Source organism: Choristoneura fumiferana, chromosome 29 (assembly GCF_025370935.1).
Source record: "Choristoneura fumiferana chromosome 29, NRCan_CFum_1, whole genome shotgun sequence".
In the NCBI taxonomy this organism is placed as follows: Eukaryota; Metazoa; Arthropoda; class Insecta; order Lepidoptera; family Tortricidae; genus Choristoneura; species Choristoneura fumiferana.
The window spans coordinates 4,933,810-4,956,044 of record NC_133500.1 but is presented as its reverse complement, the minus strand read 5'-3'; the positions used below and the strand labels follow the sequence as shown (position 1 = coordinate 4,956,044).

The following is a 22,235-nucleotide window of genomic DNA, read 5'->3' as shown; positions in this document are numbered from 1 at the left end:
ATAATTTCAGCCGTTACTTAATATCTGCCAGTGTGCAATAATATCTGACACATACTACCGGCCCTAAAAAAAGAGTCGTATCAGATATTTACCCACGTTTTTGCTGTGTCAGATATTGGTACTGGTGACTCTTGTCACACGGTACGCTACTTCTTCTCTTTTAAAATATGGCTATTCTGTCCAAATTAATAGGACAATTTCGAAAGTGTCAAAGTAAACTCTCTTTGAGAGCGACGTTGTACGGTGATTGTAGTAGTTTTTGCAACTTGATAGTAAAATTCCAGAAACCACGTGGAGACAACTTGCGCATTAAAAAATGTCAGACACGAGAGCAATATGAAATTTTATAATCACTGTTCACTGTTAAGGTTAATCGCCGCATAAAACACTATCAAAATTATACTTCAACTAGCCAAAGAAACAGAAATAGCAAAATTAGATATTGTCTACATCCGCCATGTTCGAATGCTACAAATCCCACGGTACTGCTATCATCTGTTGACTTGCCAGCCCAATGACGGCTGTGTTTTTGGTTACGCTAGTTGCCACTAGAAAGCGCTGTTATAAAAAAATTAAAATATTCACTAAAATGTTAGCAAAATTTTTACTGAAAAGAAACACTTTATACCTATGGTGATCTAATTAAAAAAAATATTAATTCTGGAACATAAGAGTTTATAGCTTTATAAAAAGAAATACACTCGTCTACGGGACTACGGGTACATAACTCTTTTTTTTATTCGACTGGATGGCAAACGAGCAAGTGGGTCTCCTGATGGCAAGAGATCACCACCGCCCATAAACATCTGCAATACCAGGGGTATTGCAGATGCGTTGCCAACCTAGAGGCCTAAGATGGTATACCTCAAGTGCCACTAATTTCATCGGCTGTCTTACTCTCCACGCCGAAACACAAACAGGCAGCAGGCTTTCCCTATGCCCAGAGCTGGGAATGGACTGCTGCGGTTGGCAAAGACTGTCCTCGTGGAGCCATTCCTGAAGCTGAGCCATTACAGGCGATTCCCTGCGGAGTAGAACTCTCCGTGGCTTCTTGGTCACTGGCTGCGAAGCTCCCTCCATCTGCACCTCAGAGGCTCAGAACACCTGGCCAGCGCACCGGCTGCTCAAGAGGCTTCCGACCAGCACGTCCAGCCGCTACTTCACCTGCGCCACCTCGACAGCCGGCCCAAGAGGTGTCTGCCAGAATTCCTCAACCAACCACTCGTACAAGCGTTCGCTCTGAGTCTCATGCCGCGTACTGTAGGAGAGCCTTTTTTAGGGTCGAGTCGGTCCTGAACTAAGAACTAAAAAGAATGAATTCCCACCGCGGACCGAAAAGAACTAGTTCCTCGTAAACGATCTTAATCGGTCTCGGTCTCGGTCCGCGCTTGGCTCCGGAGTTAAAACGGAGCGGGAGCTGGGAGTGAGCGAGTGAACGAGGAAAGGAAACGAATAGGTAAAGAGCGGAGCGACGGCATGGCGCGCGTTCTCGGTCGATGTGAACGAGACAAATAATATTATTTCAAAGCGTATCCTGCTCAAGTGCGAGAGAGACGCATTTATTTTACATTGTACATTGTTTGATGATACCAAAGAACCATACTGAGAAACCCGGTTAAACGAAACTAAACACTACAATATTTTTTTTTTTATCTGATTACAACGTAATATTTTTATTATTCTCCTTATTTTTTAAAATTCCGATCTTTTGCTCCCAGTTCAGTTCATGACCGATTCGAGTCTGAACTCGCTCCCTTCCCTTTCCCTTTCCCTGTTTCGGTCGGAGCCGCTCGGAGCTAAAGGAACTAAAAGACCGAACTAGTTCATTTGACCGATTGACCGAGATCGGAGCGCTCCCTTTAAAGACCGAGCGGGCGCAACTAGCCTTTTTGTTGAACAATATAATATGTATTCATATCTTGTCATACGACTATTATTGTTTACTTTCTCTCTTACAAGCTGCCCTGCTACCCGCTCAACGGTCTCGTTCTTAACCCACTTATTAATTGACGAATTACCTAACACGAAACTTGGCTTGGCTTGGAAATTGTATTGTCATATCAAAACTACACAGAATCGTCAAGTTTCGTGTTTATTTAATTCGTGTGTTAGGTAATTCGTCAATAATAAGTGGGTTAAAAGAACAAGTTCACAGACACATAGTTACATGTAAAGCTAATAAGCATAGCTGAGTTGCCCAGGAGTAAATTCAGATTTAAATTATATCAGTGGCTTAAAGATAAGGCATTTTATTCTATTAAAGAATATTGTAAATAATAATTGTCATTATCACACGGTTACATTGACCTCTAACGCAATATCTATTATTCAATTTAGATTAGTAATTTATACCTATTACAAAATTATCTAATTGTGTTTTTAGGGTTTCGTAGCCAAAATGGCAAAAACGGAACCCTTATAGTTTCGCCATGTCTGTCTGTCCGTCCGTCCGCGGCTTTGCTCAGGGACTATCAATGCTAGAAAGCTGTGATTTTGCACGAATATACGAGTATATGTAAACTATGCCCACAAAATGGTAGGTACAAAAAAAAATCAAAAAAAAAATAAACGTAAAGTGGGGGTGTTTTTTTTACTCATCCAATCTTGTAGTGTGGGGTATCGTTGGATAGGTATTTTAAAACTATTAGGGGATTGCTAAAACGATTTATCGATTCAGTGATTTGTTTGCAAAATATTCAACTTTAAAGTGCAAATTTTCATTCAACGATTTTAATGAAAATTTGCACATGAACCGTCCCCCGTCCCCCCTCTAAAATCTAAACCGGCGGGTGGAAAAATTTGAAAAAATTCAAGATGGTAGTAAGTATATCAAAATTACAAGGAAAACTATACGGGCAAGTTTTCTTGAGAATTAGTAGTTTAAGAGTAAATAGCAGCCTAAGGTATTAAGGTATAAAATATACCTAAACTTGGAATATTCCGTACAAAAAAATCCTTAGAAAAAAAATACTTTATTTTTCGTAATGGCTACGGAACCCTATTTCGGGCGTGTCCGACACGGTCTTGGCCGGTTTTCTTACATTTTCAAGATAATATTTGCATGCCAAGACGATTTTTCGATTCAGTGATTTGTTTGCGAAATATTCAACTTTAAAGAGAAAAAATAATTAAAATTGAGCGTCCCCCCCCCCTCCCCTTAAATCTAAACAGTTGGGTGGAATTTTTTTAAAAATTGAGTATGGTAGTAAATATTTCAAACTTAAGTACAAGGAAAATTATAGCGGCTAAGATTGCTTGAGAATTATTAGTAGTTTAAGAGTAGGTAAATAAATAAAAGCCTAACCCCTTATTCATAAAACTTAACAAGCCTATGTTAACTAACAAATGCTTTGTCCCTTTCTAACAAATACAAATGTCGAAGTGACAGATAAGGACAAACGAATTTTAGCGGCATTTTAACTAAAATAGGTTTGTTTGTCGTTTATGAATAAGGGGGTAAGGTATAAAACATACCTAAACTTGGAAGATTCCGTACACAATACGAAATCCTTAGTAAAATATTACTTGATATTTTTGTAACGGCTACGGAATCCTATCCTGGCGAGTCCGACACGCTCTTGGCCGGTTTTTTTATACCTAATCATCAGACACATGAACATCAAACACAACAGATAGCGTAAGGTAGATAATTTAATGATTTCGATAAAGTTTCCGCGACACACCATGACGGGTACAAAACTAACGCTAAAGGGCCAATCAACTTTTTTACCGACTAATCTGTCCGCGACATTTTTCAAACAATTGCAGATTTTTGTAAGAAAACATGTTTTTTCTGTAATTTAATAGATGATGTACCTACATGAATACGTGCCATCCTACGTATGTTCAACCTATTAAACCGTGAAATATCTTGTTGGAAGTACGATTTTTTGGTAACGCCAGAGACAATTTTGGTAACGCTGGAGACGCCCAAAGTGTCGGTAAAATAGTTGATTGGCCCTAAAACACTTGAAGTGTATTGCCAGGTGTTTTTATTTTAATGACGCTCCATTATCAATATTTACAGGCTTTATCAGACTAGCAGTCCCTGAAAACGAACGCGTTCCAACATCCAAGGCCATCTGTCACACATCTGTCTCGTGGTTTTACAATATTTTTAGGGTTCCGGAGCCAAAATGGCAAAAACGAAACCCTTATAGTTTCGCCATGTCTGTCTGTCCGTCCGTCTGCGGCTTTGCTAAGAAACTATCAGTGCTAGAAAGCTGTAATTTTGTGTGTAGCAACTACGCCGAGAAAATAGTAAAAAAAAATTTTTTTAGGGTATAATCAGCAGCAGAATTATCTATATCTACACGGGCCGAGTGTTCATAAAAACAAACGTTTCAATCGTCACAAAGTTATGGACACCTAAGTCAGCATTTTCACGTGAGCTTTCACACGTCAAAAATATCTCTTACAGTACACAACTACTTACACATCTAGTTTGTCATAATGACAAAAACAACTAGAAAATCAGTGGTAACTAATACAAGCTGTTATTAATATCTACACCTTAATCTACACGCACCACAAACACGTCAACACCCAAGATGCCAGTTGCTAAGCAGTTACTATTTCAATAGTGACTAAGCATCATCATCATCATCATCAGCCTATGTTCGTCCACTGCTGGACATAGGCCTCTCCCATGGCAAGCCACTGAGCACGATCCTCGGCCGCTCTCATCCAGCTCTTGCCAGCCGCCCCGCGAAGATCATCGCTCCACCGAGTCTGAGGACGTCCTACGCTACGTTTGCCGATCCGTGGTCTCCACTCAAGAACTAGTCTACCCCAACGGTACGGTACGGAACGGTAGTAACTAAGCATATCAACATTTAATTTAAATATCAATATATGGATAAAAAATATTGTTATTAAGTAAGCAAGCATGAGGCTTCAATATATTATCCTAAGTTATAAGAAGAAATGATATTTTAAGTTGTTATAAAATTATTTTAAGACGAACTTTGAACTTGGCACCCATTTAGATAATCAATATCACTTCTTTTGTCGTTTAAGTGAACAATCAAGGTATAATCATAATATTGAACTTGGTTCTCATTTCACATCTGTTTTGATGAGATTTAACCTACTGAAAATTACTTATTTCCAAGCACGACTAAAATATGGAAACAGCTTCCTGGGAGTTTCCGGAGCGGTACAAATTAGGGATCTTTAAAAACGAACCTATCAATGTCTCAAAGGGCCGGCAACGCACTTGTGATACCCCTCCTGTTCAGGTGTCCATGGGCGGCGGTGATTGCTTCCCATCAGGTGACCCGTATGCTCGTTTTCCCGAAAATTATGACAAACATTATGACATTCAAAAATTATGCGACGAACGCGAGTCCGAGCTACTTTATTCTCTTCTCAGAGTTACAACCTATAAAAATAACTTATTTGCGCAATAAAAACCTATGTCCATTAAAATAGCAACAGCGTCCGGGTTAAAAATCAAGACTCGAGATAACCTTGACTCGACTAATTGATGATTTTAACTAATTAGTTTACAAGCAACTTTAATTAACTTACTATTGCGTGTAACCTAAGTCTAATTAATTAACAAAGTTGCGTTGAGTCTAGATTTCCTAGGTTTAGAAATAAACAACACTCAGGAATTTCCATAAGTAGGCAGGTATTTTTTAGTCATCACCTCAGCCTATATGTATACGTCCCATTGCTGGGCACAGGCCTCCTCAAAGAATGGGAGGGCTTGGGCCGTATCTCCCACGCGAGCGCAGTGCGTACTAAGTTCTTCACAAACACTACTGAATTGCTTAGCAGGTTTGTACAGGTTTCCTTACGATGTTTTCCTGAAGCTCGCGGTGAATGCAAATGTAATTTCGCACATGTATTTGGAAAAACTCAGAGGTGCGAGCCGGGGTTAGAACCCACGAACCTCTGCTTGAGGTCATAGGTCAAACCACTAGGCCACCACGTGTCGGTGTGGTCGTTTGCCATCCAATCGAATAAAAAAAAATTTTTTGTGGGAGTTTTAAGCCCCTTCTATAATTTGTCATCTAATAACCATGTTAGTATATTGTGACAACATTTTTCTATTAAACTGTGCCTACTACTTTTGTCCCCTCGCTGACTGGCCAGAATAACAATAAGATAATTGCCTTGCCCGATCAGTACGCCACACAGACATAGCTCGAAGAATGTTTTCGATATAGCAGGACAATATCGATCACTCAAAGGGCCGGCAACGCATCTGTGGTACCCTTCGTGTTGCGGGTATCCATGGGCTGCAGTGATTACTTTCCAACATGTGACCCGCATGCTCGTTTCCCCGTCTAATATAAAAACGAACAAAGTGACCCTATAACACCCGCCTTCCACTAGAAAAGGGTTTATCATCATCATCTCAGCCGTAGGACGTCCACTGTTGGACATAGGCCTCCCCCATAGACGTCCAGTCGCTTCGGTTGGAAGCGGCCTGCATCCACGGAGAACTCGTGACTTTAAACTTATTCGTCCATCTCGTTGGTCGTCCTACGCTACGCTAACAAAAAAAGATTTAAAGCTAAAAATGGGTTAACGGAAATAAAAAAGAACACATTGTATGTATACTTTAATTTAACTCTGCTTATAATAGTGTGGTGCTATTTCCAAAAGCCATTCCTTGTCAATCGTCATCATATCACGCATGTACGTCTTGTCTCCGTACTTTGTACACTGGCAAACACCACCCTGTAAATAAATCCCATGCTCGTAAAGTTCGTGTTTATGCTGTATCTAGGCGACATAAAGTGACTTTTAATGTTCTAGTGCATAAAAAAAAAACTTCGTCTAAGACCAACTTAAGACCAAGGTAATCGGGTGTCAACAGCCACAAACAAAAAGTTTGTACATAAAACTAAAATGAATCAAACCAATCATAATAAATCAGTAAAATTGAAAAGAATAGAATTATTATAATAATGCATAAAAAAAAGTTACATAGAAAGTGAATTATTGTTTCCACCGTTGCTATTTCATTTCCTCGCAATCTAAGTGAAAAGCAGAGTGTAAAACTCGAGCCTTAAACCCATTTTCCCCTCGACGTGTCTATCCACCCTCGCCGTTTCTCGAGTTTCTCGATGAGGGCTACGGCACAGATGTCGCTAGTGTCACTGCTTAAGTGGCTAAATAAGAAACAAACAAGCTGAGATATGAGGTGCATAGGGGAAATTCGTGTCGGTACCGTTGACCATCAGTGGTGTAGCGGTATAGCACGCGGTACGGAATACCGAGGACCTGGGTTCGATTCCCAGTGATGGTCTTATTTTTCTGGTTTTTCTGTGCATCTATATTTCAGTTTGTATTTTCAATTTTGCATACAATACTTTTTCTACGACTAGGTATAGTCAACCAATTTGATCCCTAGGCCACCACAGAACCGTGACGTAATCAATCATATTGCAAAAATGCTAAAATGCTTGTCTAAAATGGTCTCGCCGGAAGACCAGCGCTGGCTCCACCCAAGGAGTCCGCATTTTATGCTGAGGCTAATTAATTTTTCTTTTGTATTTTGTATTCTCATTTTATTTTATTTTACTTGTCCCGAATAAACTTTTACATTTTCTTTTTTTTTTCATTTATGTATTCAACGTCATTCGATAAATAATGTTACAGTATAGAAAAAAGTTCCTTGGTGGCCCAGGAATCAAATTGGTTGACTGTACTTAAATAAAAAAATATTGCTTTATTTTTTTTTTCATATAATACTACATTGGAACAAGAAACTTTCAAGCATTGAGTGTATACCAAGTGCACAAATCGCGCCATTTCACCCGAGCCGCAGGCGAGGTTTGATAGTTAAGTCGAGGGTAAAATTACCTTTACGAACAAGTTCAGTTACACACCAACCCAATTAATAGTGCAGTCAGTTGGCGATAATGAATTGGACCCAAAACCTAGATATCGTGACATCTTTGAAAATTTAAATTAGTAACACCACAATACCGGTATTTTTAATCATAAGGTATAGGTGGATGTGGGCTGATTTGAATGATTGAAAATAAAATGATTTATTAGAGATTCACGTCCATTTTGAACATGAAACTACCGTGAGACTCACTCATATTAAATATAATGACCCGGATAACTCACGTCTTAAATCGAGTTTAGCTCGACATGTTTCGGGCTAATCCGTAGCCCTTCGTCTTCGGAGCAACGCGACTCAGCGGCTGCTGCAACACGCCGCTGCTCTGCTCGCGCGACTACCCGACGCAACTGACACCGGCACACAACTACCCGCGTTTTCATCATCATTACAACTGTCAAATGTAGGGTAGCACACAACACTAACAACATCGCTCTGTAAAGGTACGTTCACACACACCGATGACGCAGCACGAGTATTTAACACCGTTTTCCAACTCGGAGGTACCGTCCAACCACTATCCCGGTTGAAATTCGGCCGACGACTAATCTCGATGGCTTCACGCACTTTCCGCGGAATGAAAAATTTCTCTCTCGCAAGTACAGATACCTTATCAAATCTGATATAGTGCGTCGAATCCGAGTTCATTGAGTGCTCGGCCACAGCAGCAGCCCTTGTCGTCCTGTTTCCTCATACTGCGTATGTGCTCCGATACCCTTGTGGACACGTTTCGTCCAGTCTCTCCAATATAGCTCTTGCCACAGGCACAGGGAATCATATATACCCCGGGGCCACTCAGGGGCTCCTTATCCTTCGGCGAACGTACCAACTGTCTGAGCTGCATATGAGGACGGAAAATCGACTTGATGCTATATCTTCGGCGTAACAAGTGTCCGAATTTCAACCGGGATAGTGGTTGGACGGTACCTCCGAGTTGGAAAACGGTGTTAAATACTCGTGCTGCGTCATCGGTGTGTGTGAACGTACCTTTACAGAGCGATGTTGTTAGTGTTGTGTGCTACCCTACATTTGACAGTTGTAATGATGATGAAAACGCGGGTAGTTGTGTGCCGGTGTCAGTTTCGTCGGGTAGTCGCGCGAGCAGAGCGGCGGCGCGCAGTGCGCGTGTTGCAGCAGCCGCTGAGCGAAGACGAAGGGCTACGGATTAGCCCGAAACATGTCGAGCTAAACTCGATTTAAGACGTGAGTTATCCGGGTCATTATATTTAATATTCACGTCCATATTTGATACTATTAAGTCTTCAAATATAAGCCGTGGTGGCCTAGTGGTTTGACCTATCGCCTCTCAAGCAGAGGGTCGTGGGTTCAAACCCCGGCTCGCACCTCTAAGTTTTTCGAAATTCATGTGCGGAATTACATTTGAAATTTACCACGAGCTTTGCGGTGAAGGAAAACATCGTGAGGAAACCTGCACAAACCTGCGAAGCAATTCAATGGTGCGTGTGAAGTTCCCAATCCGCACTGGGCCCGCGTGGGAACTACGGCCCAAGCCCTCTTGTTCTGAGAGGAGGCCTGTGCCCAGCAGTGGGACGTATATAGGCTGGGATGATGATGATCCCGTATTACTGACTGTGTAAAACGTGCGCAGGAGACGGGCGCAGGCCACATATTTGTAACGTGTCTGTTGTTTTTATTTTTGTCTTTTGTTATGTTCATTGTATTTTTTTTTAATGTGGCAATAAATGTCTTTTTATTTATTTATTTTATTTATTTATGATGAAGTCTTCAAAATGTTAAGAGGTACATATGTAGTAAATAATGTTTTGCCATCGCATTTTGTCAGAAAAGTCCGTATTTATCTTGATTTTTTTAACTATCTCACTGTAGTTTACTAAAGCTAATAATACTGAAAAAAAAAACTTACTACATCTGTAATTACATTTTAAGTTACAATTGATTAGATTACATAGAATAAACAATTTGTACCGCATATTAAATATAATGACCCGGATAACTCACGTCTTAAATCGAGTTTAGCTCGACATGTTTCGGGCTAATCCGTAGCCCTTCGTCTTCGGAGCAACGCGACTCAGCGGCTGCTGCAACACGCGCACAGTCCGGGTCATTATATTTAATATGAGTGAGTCTCACGGTAGTTTCATGTTCAAAACTTTGTACCGCATCTAATACCCGTCGCGTATCCAACTTATCTCGACAGATTTGGTCGGTGTCACAACTACTCACCATTTCGGCTGCTGCACTCTATACAAACAGCTGTCCGGGCTGATGTGCAGCACGGCGCCTCTGATGCCTCTGTACGTTGAATCTGTGCTCAAATGAGCAGCTTGCGGGAAGAATCCTGATAGCACGCATTTCATTACACGTTTGCATTTCTCTGGAAAGGGAATTGATAAATAAGAGCAAAACATACGTAAATACCGTTTAACTTTACTTTCCCGAATTTCATTTGCCCGAATTTCACTTGCCCGAATTTCATTTGCCCGAATTTCATTTGCCCGAATTTCACTTGCCATACCAACGTTTGCCATAAAATATACAGAACCGTGCTGTTTTCAGGATTTTTTTTAATGTCATCATATATAATGCAGTAGGTTAGGTTAGTTTAATATCAACTCTGAAGAAATTACTATTTCAGAAATAAATTACTTTATGGCAAATGAAAATTCTAGAAAACGGTACATTCGGGCATATGAAATTCAGGCAAACGATAGAGAACCACGTAAATACATATTAAACACCCGAGACTCGACAACAAACATTCGTATTATTCATACAAATATCTGCCCCGGCCGAGGATCGAACCCGGGACCTCAAACTTCGAAGTCAGGTTTTCTAACCACTGAACTATCCGCCAAGACAAAAATATAAAACGAAAACACACAAGCTTACATACATACAAGCTACTAGCTTTTGCCCGCGGCTTCGCCCGCGTGGGATTCGGTTGTCGCGCGCTATTCCCTCGGGAAATGCATTTTTTCGGGATAAAAAGTAGCCTATGTCACTCTCGGGTCCATAAACTATCTCTATGCCAAAAATCACGTCGATCCGCCTCTCCGTTTCAACGTGAAAGACGGACAAACATACACACGAACACACACACTATCGCATTTATAATATTAGCATGGATTTATGCTGATTATACTGAACTACATTTGAAATTTACAACGAGCTTTGCGGTGAAGGAAAACATCGTGAGGAAACCTGCACAAACCTGCGAAGCAAATCAATGGTGCGTGCGAAGTTCCCAATCCGCACTGGGCCTGCGTGGGAACTATGGCCCAAGCCCTCTTGTTCTAAGAGGAGGCCTGTGCCCAACAGTGGAACGTATATAGGCTGGGATGATGATGATACTGAACTACATTTTCGTACAGAATTTCAAGTCGATACCATTAACCATTGAGGAGTTCCGTCCTTCGGAGACGATCCTGGCCGGACTACCAATACCAATACAAGATGTCTCTGCTAGATTATTATTATATTGTCACCAGATTTACATAAGTGCGCCAAATTTTAAGTCAATCTGGCCACTGGAAGTGGGTCAAAATTCAGTTACAAGATTTGACCCATACAATACATACATAGCAAATTAAAGTGGCAGGCTACTCTCAGTATGACATGGTTTGAACTGTAATTGTAGTTCCCACATGGTACCAGTGCAGATTACGAACTACACTCACCATTGAACTGTTTTTCATTACTTTCAAGCTACTTATACCACTGTGTAACTTCTGCATCAGATGGTATAAATAACTCAAAACTGTCTTTTTTTTTATTCGACTGGATGGCAAACGAGCAAGTGGGTCTCCGGATGGTAAGATATCACCACCATAGACACCTGCAACACCAGGGGGATTGCAGATGCGTTGCCAACCTAGAGGCCTAAGATGGGATACCTCAAGTGCCAGTAATTTCACCGGCTGTCTTACTCTCCACGCCGAAACACAACAGTGCAAGCACTGCTGCTTCACGGCAGGATTAGCGAGCAAGATGGTGGTAGCAATCCGGGCGGACCTTGCACAAGGTCCTACCACCTGCAACTGTGTCTTCTTTAGATACCCCCTTTTGCTGCCTTAAAATACAATACAATAACTCTTTATCGAACACCAACACATAGTAAGCAGTACAGAAAACATAGGTATATGGAGATTTTGAAATATATATTTTTTACCTGTTCCCAAATCAAATCCTTCGAACGTTTTATTCTCGATCCCAAACTTACGCTTCACTAGTTTCTCAAGGCTCTCCCTTATGTCACACGCCTAAAAATTTAACGAGAAGATGATGTATTTGCCGTAATTAAATAACATTACAGACTTGTTTTGAAAAAAGTTTTTTTTAGCGGATTTTTCTCAACAGTTTTTTCCGAACCAGTGGTAGTTTTAGTCAATTGTTAGCTTTTGATTTTGATGCTAACTTACGCCATCTAGTGTCGAATGGCAGAACTAATTCAGACTTCAGTATTTTCACGGTTTTTTATTTTAGGTAAATAAAGCGTCTCTATTGGTTCATGAAAAACACATTCCTCACGCATGTAGGTAGCGCCACGAGTGTTGAAATGAATGATTACACACACAGCTACAACAATGTCGTGTAATGACAGCAGGATTTTGACATTTACTCATTCATTTCATTCATTCTCGTTTTGTGCAATCAGTTCTTTTTGTAGCTGTGTGTCAAAGTCAAAGTCAAAATATCTTTATTCAATTTAGGCTATAACAAGCACTTAAAAATGTCAAAATAAATCTACCACCGGTTCGGAAAAAACCTCTGTTGAGAAGAATCCGGCAAGAAACTCAACGAGGTATATTTTTTTAAACAGATTTACAATATTATTAAATGATATCTATATGTCGGCGGCCGATCGTAAAATCCGCCAGATCACGAAATTCCTAGGCATATCGTGAAACGCCGCCATTTCATGATATGCCTAAACGTTGGCCAGGCATATCACGATGTGCCTGAGAAATAATACGGCAGATCGATTAGAGCAACGCATTCGTCGATATTCCTAGCTCTATACCGGGCACATCGTAAAATAGTTTCTTATTTGGCCACTGGTGGCGCTGCGTATGCAATGGCGGCCGTGACCAGCTGACCGGCCGTGTTTGTTTAGAGCGTGAAAAATGTTGGCGTCGCAACAAATGATCTTTAAAACCGAAAATAGTGATTGAATTCAAAATAGAAGTGCAAAAGAAGCTTTTGAACATCAGCTCCGTTCTTTTTATGTGAATCAAACGAATTCTGTGCACAATGTGAAAAAACCATGGGCGTCTGCCCGTATTTTAGAGGTTAGTATTTTGTTGGTAAATAAAGTATTCACTAGTTGTTATTTATTTATATAGAAAAATTTAGGTACGACGAGCGAAGCGAGGAGTGGTTAGTATTAATTGTGATCACGACGCACGAGCCGAGCGAGCGAAGCGAGCGTGCCGCGGCAGCGGCCGGCGAAGTGCCAGAACCGATATGGCGGCGTTTTATGATATGCCTAGGAATTTCATGATCTGCCTAAACTGGCCAAATCATGAAATGGCGGCGCTTCATGATATGCCTAGGAATTTCATGATCTGCCTAAACGTCACTAGGCAAATCGCTAAACGGTTAGTTTTGAACGATATGGCGGATGTCCCTTAGCCAATTCATGAAATGGCGGCATTTCACGATATGCCTAGGAATTTCGTGATCTGGCGGATTTTACGATCGGCCGCCGACATATACATCACAAGTATTTAACACAACTTTATTTTTAACACAGTAGGTTCGCTATTTGAAGGGATCGCTAATGCGGATCGGTCACTTTAACTCTCGCTGCACTATCTGTATCTGGTGGAAACGCAGACTAAGACTGCGGGCGCGATCCGGATGACACACGCACAATACTTTACCCTCCGCATGTTATTATTACACCAAAGTCGGTCACAAGAAGACCCACATAAAATACAAAGCAACTAAAAAGCAGTTTGAACTTGCAGCTACACCTAGCGCCATCTAGTATTGCATTGAAGAACTAAATATCACTAGCAAAATTTAGTCAGCTTTTTTTATATAAATCTTACATACCTTCTCCATAACTCTGTGGTTCACATACATCTTTTGACACCAGTCTCTGCACGCGTTCTTTGACCGTTTTTGGTCCGAACTAGAGTTTTTCACTTTCATGTACGAATCAAATACGTTCAAATACATTATTATGTCGCCTTCTGCTACCTGTAATAAAAATAATATTTAATTTGAAAAAAAGATCACCATGTACCGTAAAACGAGGCCACTTTGCCCCCCACCGGGTAATGCTCCAGTTATGTATTTTGTTTCAACGTCTTGCAGGTCGAAGTCCCGGTACCCGATACACTTCCCAATAAATTGATCTACTTTACATAAATACATATATGAAGATACCACAGCATAATAATTTTTAAAATAAAACAAAGGTTACGAAATTTGGAGCAAAAATCGGTGTAAAGTTGCCCCGTTTTAGGGTACTTAAAACATCTCAATTTAAAATTTCATCAAACATTTCTAGCTTCAGTCGAATGGGCGTAGCCGGTAAAATTACACGCAGCACGGGCCGCTTACGGGCGGTACTTCACAGGATGGCATTAGCGGAAAAAAAAACCCGTGCGTTATCGGCCCCAAATACTATGATATATATATGTATTATGGTCATATATATAGTAGTTTATTTATTTATATTGTAGTTTATGTATTATATTGTTTAAAGCACTGTATAGTACCACCCACTCGCTCGTTTGCCATCCAGTCCAATAAAAAAAAAAAAAAAAAAAAAACTGTATAGTAGCTTCCATTTTTTAACTCTTAAACTCACCCTTTGTCGGACCCTAACGTATTGCTCCTCTCCTCTCATTCACTCAAAGGTTGACTGGTAGAGATCCCTTAAAGGGATAAGTCCGCCTTTGTACAAGTATCTTAAAGTTTGTCAGTTGTATTTTGTTAATTTTATTTTGTACAATAAAGAGTTTACATACATACATACTATGAGCACCTACCCTCACACCTAAAAAGCGAACAGAGCGATGAAACGTGTAGCCGTCGTCTTAAAGACCTTTTGTTGGAAAATGCATTTTATTCAGTAAATGAATTTATAGATTTGACATTTTAATTTAATTCCGAATTTAAACTGATGTATTTTATTGTTTTATTTAATTTTAATTTTTGTCATTTTCATTGTTCGTTAGTTATTGTATTAATTTCAGCCTTGACATTTTAGCCCATATTCATGTTAATTTTAATGCGTTTTCATTATACTATGTATGACGATCCCTAGAGGAGAACCAATCTTATTTTAATTGTTATGTTTCGCATCATGACGCGATTGGAATTTTATTTTTATATTACCTATTATTCATCTTATTTACACCTATGACGATTTCAATATAAATTCTTTTACTTAATTGACATTTATGTAAATTATAATGTAATCTTATATTGAATGAATAAATAAACTAAACTAAACTAAACATCAAACTGGATGGAATGAAGAAAACATCATGAGGAAACACCTGCACAAACCAGCGATGTTTTGAAATCACAGTACGTAGTTAACAAATTATCTATTCATGTCGTTTTTAAAATCAGCACTGGGGCGTTCTTCAGAACCACAATGACACATATTATCTGTACTAAACAATATTCTCTCTTATTAAGTCTTGTGTAGTGTTGCCGAGTGTTATGTTGTGAATAAATGTATTTCTTTCTTTAAGTTCTCAATCTGCACCGGGCCCGCGTGGGAATTATGGCCGCTCTTCATTCTGACAGGCCTGTGCCCAGCATTGGGACGTATATATAGGATGATGATGATATTTTAAATTACCTCAAAATTATTCCTTCTTGATACCCGAGCAGCGATATTGTCCTTTCCTGTAGCGTTTTTAGTGAATATACCGTCGACTAGCAGCATGCTAGCTATTGCCAGGGCCTCATCTACGCAACCGTATTCACCTGAAACACATAATGTAATCTTTTAGGATTCCGCATGGACCGCATGGTGCCAAATAGAACCTATTGTGAAAGCTTCTCTGTTTGTTAATTTTCATTGACCGCAATAGAGAAATATAATTTAATACAGACTTTTTATGTCGTTGTGACAAATTACATGTATTTTACAATAATATAATGAATATAAATATGACAATTTAAAGCATCCCAACTTCGTATTTTTAAGACATTTATTATACCTAGTGCCATCCATGAAGACGCGTGATTTTGTCAAAATTAGACATTAATGACATTGTAATAAGAACCACGGCACGCGTCATCGTGAATGACTACCTATATCCACATTTCGGTTTCTTAAACAATAAATACAAAAAAAAAATGCTTGAATATTGCATAACATGTTTTTAAGCGACTCGTTATCTTACTCAAGTCTACGCCAGAACAGATCAGCGCAACATTTGGCTACTTAAATTAAACTAGCTTTTGCCCGCGTAGAATTCGTTTATCGCTATGCGGCGGGAACAATTCAATTTTCCGGGAAAAAAACTGCTGTCCTTCCCCGGGATTCAAACTATCTGTGTACCGAATTTCATCTAAATCGGTTCAGCGGTTTAGACGTGAAAAGGTAGCAAACGAATAAACAGACTTGCAAACTTTCGCATTTATAATATTAGTCAGTAGATTAAAACGCTTATTTTAGCACGTTCGTAGCTCTATCAAGTTAGTTGCTTACAAATACAATAAAACTTGCTTGATACATTTCACTGTTCTACAGAACAGACAGCCTATACAAATTTTAAGTTATAATGAAGGGGACGGCGCGTACGCAGTCCCCACTACCAAAAATTACGCATCCGAGTTATCCGCATTAGGGATAATCGCAAGGGTCAACCCAACCGCAGTGCAATGGAAGAGTCTCGCCCTGGGAGAACCGCCTACTTGATCACGGTGTCTCCTATGCCAGGTAAGTATGATTTCGTCAAATCGTACTGAGAACGTCATTGAATCAGGAAAAATCTTAACAGCGCGATGTAGGATGGGGAGGGCGCGTGATAGTGACATCTAGTGGTTGGTTTTGGAACTAAAGTTGGTAAGCGGCGCCGCCATAATAAAATGTCAATGCGATAATGTACGATGGGCAGGGCGGGTGCTAGTGACATCTAGTAGTTGGTTTTGGAACTAAAGTTAGTATGGGGCGTCGCCATGGTAAAAAACATAACAGCGCGGTGTAAATGATAATATAACGGATAACTCACGTCTGAAATCGAGTTGAACTCGACATATTTCGGCTCGGAGCCGCCGAGTCGCTTCGCTCCCAGATGAAGGGTTACGAATTAGCCCGAAACATGTCGAGCTAAACTCGATTTCAGACGTGAGTTATCCGTTATGTTATCATTTAAAATGAGTGAGTCTCACGGTAGTTTCATGCTCAAAAAAGCACGGTGTAAGATTGGGAGGATAATAGTGACATCTAGTGGTCGATTTTGGAACTAAAGTTAGTATAGGGCGCCGGCGCCGCCATAATAAAATAACAGCGCGATGTATTCATAAAAAATATAAATGTAGTGAATAATGTTTTGCCATCTTATTTTGTCTCGTGTACTTCACGCTTCCTACCGGTGCTACTACGAAATACGAAAATCGTGCCTCGTCGTCGGTTCCTCTGACACTTATACTATTTAATACGAGAGTGAGAGGGACGGTACGATGCGAACTTCGATTTTCGAAGTAGGCCTTCAGGAGCCGTTACCATGGAAACAAGCTGCACTAAGTAGTTGACTGGCCCAGCTACTTTATCATGGACTTACCACTATTACATAGCATCTTAGCACACATGGGCCTCAGAGGAAGCTCGGCCATATTCTCCCCGACGTCGCTTGTCAAGTTGCCATCTCTATCTATTGCTTTCAAGGCATATAGTGTTTCGAGACCAGCTAAAAGGCATTTTGCTGGCGGCGGTGTTGGGAATGTGAACCTGTAAAAAAAACAGTAAAAGATTCATCAGGCCGTGGTGGCCTAGTGGTTTGACCTATGGCCTCTCAAGCTCTCAGCTCTGAGTTTTTCGAAATTCATGTGCGATTTCACACTTTGAAATTTAGATTTAGATTAATCGCGAGGAAACCTGCACAAACCTGCGAAGCAATTCAATGGTGTGTGTGAATTTTCCAGTGTAATGACCGGACCGATTAGACTGAGTATCCAAATAAGAGGGCGGCAAATTTTTTTGATATCCGACACCCACGCTACGCCACTGACTCGAGTCCAGAATTAGGCGAACCAACTTGACAGTCAATTATAATTATAACCACTAAATATTTAGAAAAATCTGTTGGTTTAATGTCTTGCAGCGCAAACCACGTCCTCAGTCGGCTGACGTAAGTTGACCACGTATCTACATGTAACTTAAATTCTTTGAGGCCGCTAAAGTCTGGAATTTTATTCACAGCCATCACGAATCGCACTTTATGGCACACACACTATTTATAATCAAATAACTCGTCGCCAAAATGGTGTGTATTTAATAATTTAAGGAGCGAGATGGCGAATGAAACTCACGTATTTCGAGACTGATATTTATTGTGTACGGTAGACATAACGCAAGAAACAATCTACCCTCATATACAACACACAAGAATGTTGCCACAGTTACACCAGTGTTGTAATATCGGTATTTAAAAAAAATACTATCGATGTTAGAAAAAAACTCATACGAAATAATAATAAAATAAATCTTTTATTTGAAAGATATCAAAAAAATGTTGAACATCGGAAAGGCCGCCATCCGCCATTTTGTTTTATTGGCATATTTTCATATATGTCATTCGACTTAACTGCCATCGGCTTGCTTGGAACTATTTCTGTTATTGTGAAATTTTCGATAAGTTATTTATTATTTATTGTTATCGTTTTTGTCGTTTTCAGGCCTAAAGCTATGAAAATAAAGTTCAAAAATGACAAAACATTTTCGTTCTGCGTCTACACAAGGTTATATCGACAAATTTGTATCTACATATTCCTATGCCTATTTTTTTTTGCTATGTTTTGTAACATTTTCAGTTTTCAATCTAGTTCGCCTTATTTTGGACTCGAGTTTAGTAGTTAGAATTACCTCAATAAATTGTGTATGCCGAGCGCTTTCAGCTGGAGGAGGACGGAGGAGAGGTCGCTTCTGGACATTTCGGGGGGCACGCTCGCTGGCAACTTGTCGAATTCAGCCTCCGTATACAACCTGAGACACAACACAATAATAATAATAAAAATAAAATATCAAGGGACATTTGACACCAATTGACCTAGTCCCAAACTAAGCAATGCTTGTACTATGGATACTAGGCAACGGATAAACATACTTATATAGATAAATACATACTTAAATACATATCAAACATAAGCATGAAGCATGTTATGTTTTTAATCGCCACCAAGTGAAACCCCTCGTGTTGCAGATGTCTATGGGCGGCGGTCATTGCTTCCCATGACACCCTCTTGCATAATATTAATAACCTGACCAACAAAAAGTTGGAAAACCCCGACTTTGTCACTTCAAAGTTCAATATCTCAAAAACGGCAAAACCGATTCTGATGAAACATGTCTAAGAAATATCACTAGAAAACCTGATTTCCAATTTAAAAAACCGCATTCGAATCGGTCAGACAGACACACAAAGCTTCAAACTTATAACACCCCTTTTTAGCGTCAGGGGTTACAAAATAACATCTTGTACGTAAAAATACGTCATTTCTACGTGAGCGGCACCAAATGTACGGGGTGTGCTATGGCGTCTCGTCTCCCCCTCCCCCCCCCCCCCCCCGCACCTGTAGCATTTCCCCCTGGCGGTCCGTCCCGCGCGGCCGGCGCGTTGCCGCGCGTTGTCGCGCGACGTCGGACACACACACACGCTCTCTACACCGACAGACGGCTCGAAGTACGGCAGCTTATGGAAACCGCAGTCGATCACTGCAAAGCAAAGTAATAGTACATTATTATGATTGGTTATTTGGAGTCTTTTTGTATTTTTTATTTCAACTCCAAATTTGTTACTTTTACGGGTATCCCGTGAAACCATATCGAAAATACAAACTGAGACATGGATGCACAGAAAAACCAGAAAAAGAGACCAGCGCTGGGAATCGAACCCAGGTCCTCAGCAATCCGTGCTGCGTGCTATAACCCCTACACCACCGCTGGACAGGAATTTTAGACACGAATTTTTCCTATGCATACATATCTCAGGTTGCTTATTTCTACTACGCTACTTATGCAGCAGCACTAGCGACATCTATGTTTCGCTCTCATCGAGAGACGTCACATTCTTTCGGAACCAACCGCTCACCCAGACAAGAGATGTCGCTACTAAGCAATCAAATTATGATTGGTTATTTGGAGTCTTTTTGTCTTTTTGTACATTATTGCCGAGGCCGGGAAAAAGCTATTCGTGGATGGGTAGAGTTTAAATACAATGAATACGAATCCATGAATTGCCAGTTCTATATGTATTCTAGGGTGATCCTGATCAATCCAAATGAATCAGTAGGGAAAAGTCGGAAACTATGAGAGATAGCGAAATATGTTTTTAGGAAACATGGCTTCAATTTTAGATTTAATTTCCGACATTTCCGAGCATATTGGAGACAAAAAAAATTAACATCAAAAAAGTATGAAATAACTAAAATCAATGACTGAACAAAAACTAAAATGGGAAAAACAATAGTAGTCTACAACTGTGTTAAATAACTTAAATTCAAATTCAAAATTCAAATTCAAATGATTTATTCAGTAAATAGGCCGCAATGGGCACTTTTACACGTCATTTTTTTAAACTACCAGCGCTTTCGGAAAGACCATCATACTTAAACTTCAACAGTCGGGGCCCAATTCTGGTAATTTAAGAGCTGTACCCTTAGCGTAAATTTTCGGTTACAAAATACGTCTCGATCGCGTTCGCGTTAAAATCTCAATTTGTATGGAAACACGAACAGCGCCTCTAGCGGAACGTTTGCGATGTTCGTGTTTCCATACAAATTGAGATTTTAACGCGAACGCGATCGAGATGTATTTTGTAACCGAAAACTTACACTAAGGGTACTGGTCACGTTTTTGAATGGGTCCCGACTGTTGACGATAGTTGAACATTTGACGCAATAAGGCGTTTGAATTTGAAATTCCCAATCTCCACTTACCATAAACAATACCAGGTATAGTTACGCTAGTCTCTGCAATATTGGTGGCTAGCACAACCTTCCTCACGTTCCTATCTCCCATCTGGAACACCTTGATCTGCTTGTAATGGGGCAGACTGCCGTACATCGGTAGAATGGACAGATTCGCCGCGTTCATTCCACTGGGGAATTGTTTTCTGAATTTATTCGCCTCGTTGTTCTGTTCGGCGTAAGTTTGGAGGGTTTCTAAAGCGGTCAGGATTTCTTCCTGGAATTAGCAGAGATGTTTGGTTTTTTGCTTTGGGCTTAAAACCGCTAAATTTCATAATACCTTATTCACTAATACCCCTGATTTGCACATACGGTATTTGACAACTTCTAATTTGCCATATCTTAATATTATTTTGAAAATATAGATATACAGATAGTGTTTAGCGAAGAGAAAATTTAAATCGGTTGAAAATTGGGTTTATGGTGATTTTTTGAAAAATCTGTATACCTGTCTCTTTCTCAAACGCTTTTCTCTATGCAGCAAGTATGGCGGCACTGGCGTGTGACGTCACATGCCAGTATGTCTGTCTCTGTCTAATCTTGAATTCCAAACCATTATAACTTTGTTATTTGTAAAGGTAGCTTAAAAATTGTTTCTCTATTCGATAACAAGCATTGTGAATTTTTAATTTATAAAACATATACAAAATAGTCAAATACCGTATTGCCATGGGCTCATAATACCTAAATGTCAAATTGCCTCATTCTTAAAATGAACGAAATTCATTATGACTTTGACCTAAAACGTCATTCTCCATATTCCGTCATATTCGTCATATTCGTTATATATATATACTAGATGAAAACCCGGCTTCGCTCGGGTAAAATGTAGACTCATAATAACATGTTTGAAAAAAAATTGCCAGTGTAAAGACTGTCGTACTTATCGAAAAATCTGACGTATATTCCCAGCCTTAATACTATCACAAACGTACTTTCACAGCTAACCTACGTATCGGTATTTCTCTAGTAGATATTTCTCCTAAATCTTATTTGCCCAAATAACTATGATGTCTCTGTCTCATAATCAAAGAAATTAGACCTAAAGGGCCCCATATACGGTACGATTCGTCTGTACGATCGATCTGATTAAAATCGACGAATCGTACCGTGTGTGGGGCCCTTAAGGAGAACGAAATGCAAACCTGTGACACCTGTGACACGTGATGATGTGACACTAACGCCACTTTGATGTGATGACTTTGATTGACATGTTTACTTCGCA

The 22,235-nt window shown here is 39.9% G+C and overlaps 1 protein-coding gene and 1 non-coding gene across 2 annotated transcripts in view; both read right to left on the bottom strand.

Moving 5' to 3' along the window:
- Window positions 1-6,561: 6,561 nt before the first annotated feature.
- LOC141444154 (probable ATP-dependent RNA helicase DHX35) overlaps window positions 6,562-22,235 on the bottom strand; it is a 77,336-nt gene continuing 61,662 nt past the window's right edge. The window contains 10 exon segments of the mRNA XM_074109600.1: window positions 6,562-6,668; window positions 6,671-6,693; window positions 10,073-10,223; window positions 12,018-12,108; window positions 13,907-14,053; window positions 15,675-15,802; window positions 17,608-17,774; window positions 18,909-19,028; window positions 19,616-19,757; window positions 20,981-21,227. Coding sequence (XP_073965701.1) covers window positions 6,580-6,668; window positions 6,671-6,693; window positions 10,073-10,223; window positions 12,018-12,108; window positions 13,907-14,053; window positions 15,675-15,802; window positions 17,608-17,774; window positions 18,909-19,028; window positions 19,616-19,757; window positions 20,981-21,227 — 1,305 coding nt within the window. The 3' untranslated portion in view covers window positions 6,562-6,579.
- LOC141444393 (U1 spliceosomal RNA) lies at window positions 16,609-16,771 on the bottom strand. The gene has a single exon (XR_012453171.1). It is a non-coding gene; the product is annotated as a U1 spliceosomal RNA (small nuclear RNA).